The sequence below is a fragment of the Arachis ipaensis genome, chromosome B09, assembly GCF_000816755.2.
Source record: "Arachis ipaensis cultivar K30076 chromosome B09, Araip1.1, whole genome shotgun sequence".
Classification (NCBI taxonomy): domain Eukaryota; kingdom Viridiplantae; phylum Streptophyta; class Magnoliopsida; order Fabales; family Fabaceae; genus Arachis; species Arachis ipaensis.
The window spans coordinates 24,105,769-24,108,602 of record NC_029793.2 but is presented as its reverse complement, the minus strand read 5'-3'; the positions used below and the strand labels follow the sequence as shown (position 1 = coordinate 24,108,602).

At 35.3% G+C, this 2,834-nt stretch overlaps 1 protein-coding gene across 1 annotated transcript in view; it reads right to left on the bottom strand.

The window, feature by feature from the left end:
• The window catches only part of LOC107617430 (pectinesterase-like), a 3,796-nt gene extending 2,413 nt beyond the window's left edge, over positions 1-1,383 (bottom strand). Inside the window, exon 1 of the mRNA XM_016319186.2 lies at positions 344-1,383. Coding sequence (XP_016174672.1) covers positions 344-1,355 — 1,012 coding nt within the window. The 5' untranslated portion in view covers positions 1,356-1,383. The remainder of the gene's footprint in view (positions 1-343) is intronic.

The window sequence follows — 2,834 nt, the reverse complement described above, 5'->3', positions numbered from 1 at the left end:
AAAAAAAAGCAAAAAAAGAAAATATATTTAAAAATATCATCATATTCTAATCGTATATTAAAAAAAATAATATTATACATTTAAGTCTTTTTATTAATCAATTCCAACTAAATTAATCTAATATAACAAAATTAGTCATGATTAGTATTATTCCAAATTTTATTGTTTAAGTTAATTGGACTTTATTTATGAAAGATTTGGATATATAATATTATTCATTAAAATTTTTTTGTCATTTTTTTAGTGAAATATGAGATTGTTAACATATTTAATATACATGTGTATGTGTATAATTTTATTTTAATACTTGCAATGATTAAAATAATTGATAAAGACGACTCACCAAAGGTAGCAGTTCTCATTGTCTTCCAGCCATCAACAAAATTTTTATTACCAGTAATAATGGTTTTGGTGTGGCCATCTCCATACATCAAAATATTTTTCTTGTTCTTATCCACAGTAATATACTCATCATATATGCCAGCCTTAACATAGATAACATATCTCCCCTTATTGTTTTTAGGGTACGCATTAATGGCATCCAAAACAGTCTTAAATTGCCCGCTCCCATCTTTAGCAACAACTGCATTGGGAGCAATGCTACCTCCCTTGCTGACGTCACCCAAGAGCTTCCGATCCGTAACGCCGAACCAAGCCGGGTAACCATCTTGATCAACCTCAATTAAACGCCGTGAAGAAGGCTTAACGATAAGGTGTAAGTCAAAATTTGACAGCACATGTGCAATCCGAGACACAACGTCAAGAGCCAACGCCGTAACCTTCCCAACGTGGTCCAAGCTTCCGGTTTGCAACTGCGACCGAACCTGCTTCTCGTGGTGGGTGTGGAACCCGTCCAGGCACGATTGTTGGAAGGCGAAAACAGCCCCTAACCAATTCTTGAGGTCGGCGACGCGATCATGTACGTGATTTATTGTGTTGCCCTGAAGGACTGTTTTTGTTGCTTGTAACTCCCCAATGGCGAATTGGAGCAGGTCTCTGCAATCTTCGAGGGCCATCTTGACCCCCGGGGTGCTGTTATCGTGCTCCAATCTGAGCCTATCGCTCATGTTAAAGGCCTTGATGACGCTTTCCAACGATCTCTTTACAACCGTTGATATGTACTCTTTTGGATCCGTGTGGTTTACAGGATTCAGTGTGTCTAGGCATAGTCTTCGGTCGTCGGAGTTTTGGCACATGGCCTTAACGGCCTTGCTATGTGTACTTATTAATCCGCCGTCGTTACCGGTTGTGCCGGTGACTTTCTCGTCGTTGGTGCGGACAATGGCAACAACACCCACTGCAACACCCACCACTAGAAGGAGAGAAACTGCAGAAGCAACCTTCGTCTTTTCCATGTTTCTTTTTTTCTTTTTTAAATAAATTAAAATTTTATTTATTTAGTAGGTGTTTTTTATTTTTTTTTCTTTTTTTTTTTTTAAAATAATTGGGGAAGGTATGATAGATTTTCTTCCCTAATTGTTTGTGTGATGGTGTTATTGTGAGGGCGGATGGTGAATGAAATACTCTTCTTCACCCCCAGTAGTTCTAAAAATTATTTTCCTAAAGATGGTTCAAGATTTTAAGCGACAATAACCATTTCCCATAAACGTGATTCATGGATAATATGAGCTCTGCTATAAATCGACAACCACTATTAGTGGCTTTGAGATTGATGGACTCAATGAACGTCTGTGTTTGCCTCTTTTCTAGTAGTGTATAGCAAGTGCGACGCAAGCCACCCAATAATTACACTTTTAAGGTGGTTTAATTTGCAGCTCAACTATAATTAGGTTAACAAAAATCGAAACACACAGTCTTTCCCAGTCTTTCTTTCTTTTTTCATTATTTTCCTTCATGGCAAGCCCATTAATGGCTATAGCTATAACAATTGTTGACATTGAAAATAAAAACAATAATTTGATGATTATAATTTTGGATCGTGCGTATGACAATGTATAATCTTGTGCAGGTCAATAATTAAATGAAAATACAACAAATAAGGTCCAATAACAAACAATTTATACAGTCCAAGAAAGTTGTTGTTGATCACAAATTAAGAAGTATAACAACTCTCTCCTCTGGCTTATAGTCGAGCAACCGAACTCACCTTTTTTCCTTAGCTCTATAACTCGCGTGATTAACACTGAATCAAGGTTGAAAAGTTCCAAAACCAAGCAAAGAAAATGAAGCTGATTAGGGTTCAAATAAAAAAGAAAAATGTAATTATCAAATCCAAGTAACAAGGAGAGAAGAAGAAGAAAAATCAGAAGTTAGGACAAAAAAAAAATTAAATTAAGGTTGAATCGAAAAAAAATCAGAACAATATTTTTATTTTTGTGTCTTTATTGTGGTTTATTAAAGTTGTCTTCTTCCTGCATGCACCGTTCGAGTAAGATGAAGAAAATGGAAGTAGTGTATCACTGCTACAAATCAAATGTCAAAAACAAAATTTAGAACCAAAGAATGGATGAACGGCTTAAACACTTGAAACCAAAAGAAAAAGAAAAAAAAAGAAGCAGCAAGGTAACGATGCATACCAACTTTAATCACTACTATTGTCCTCTCTTTCCTCTGCTTCTCTGATATGGATTTTGGGAAAGAAGAACAAATCAAAGGTGTTCAACCAAGCTTAAATTTTTAGAAGTTTTACTCTTCTTTAAAAAGGGTAAACGGCCAGAAACTGAAGCAAGTAGTGAGCACACAGTTTGGGTCTTCATAGCTTTCAATCTATCCCTTCTTCTCATTCATAGTTTTACATTAAATTTTATGTTATTCAATATTCATCTTTCTTTATTTCATATCAATGAAAAGGACATTAAGTGAGGTATCAATAA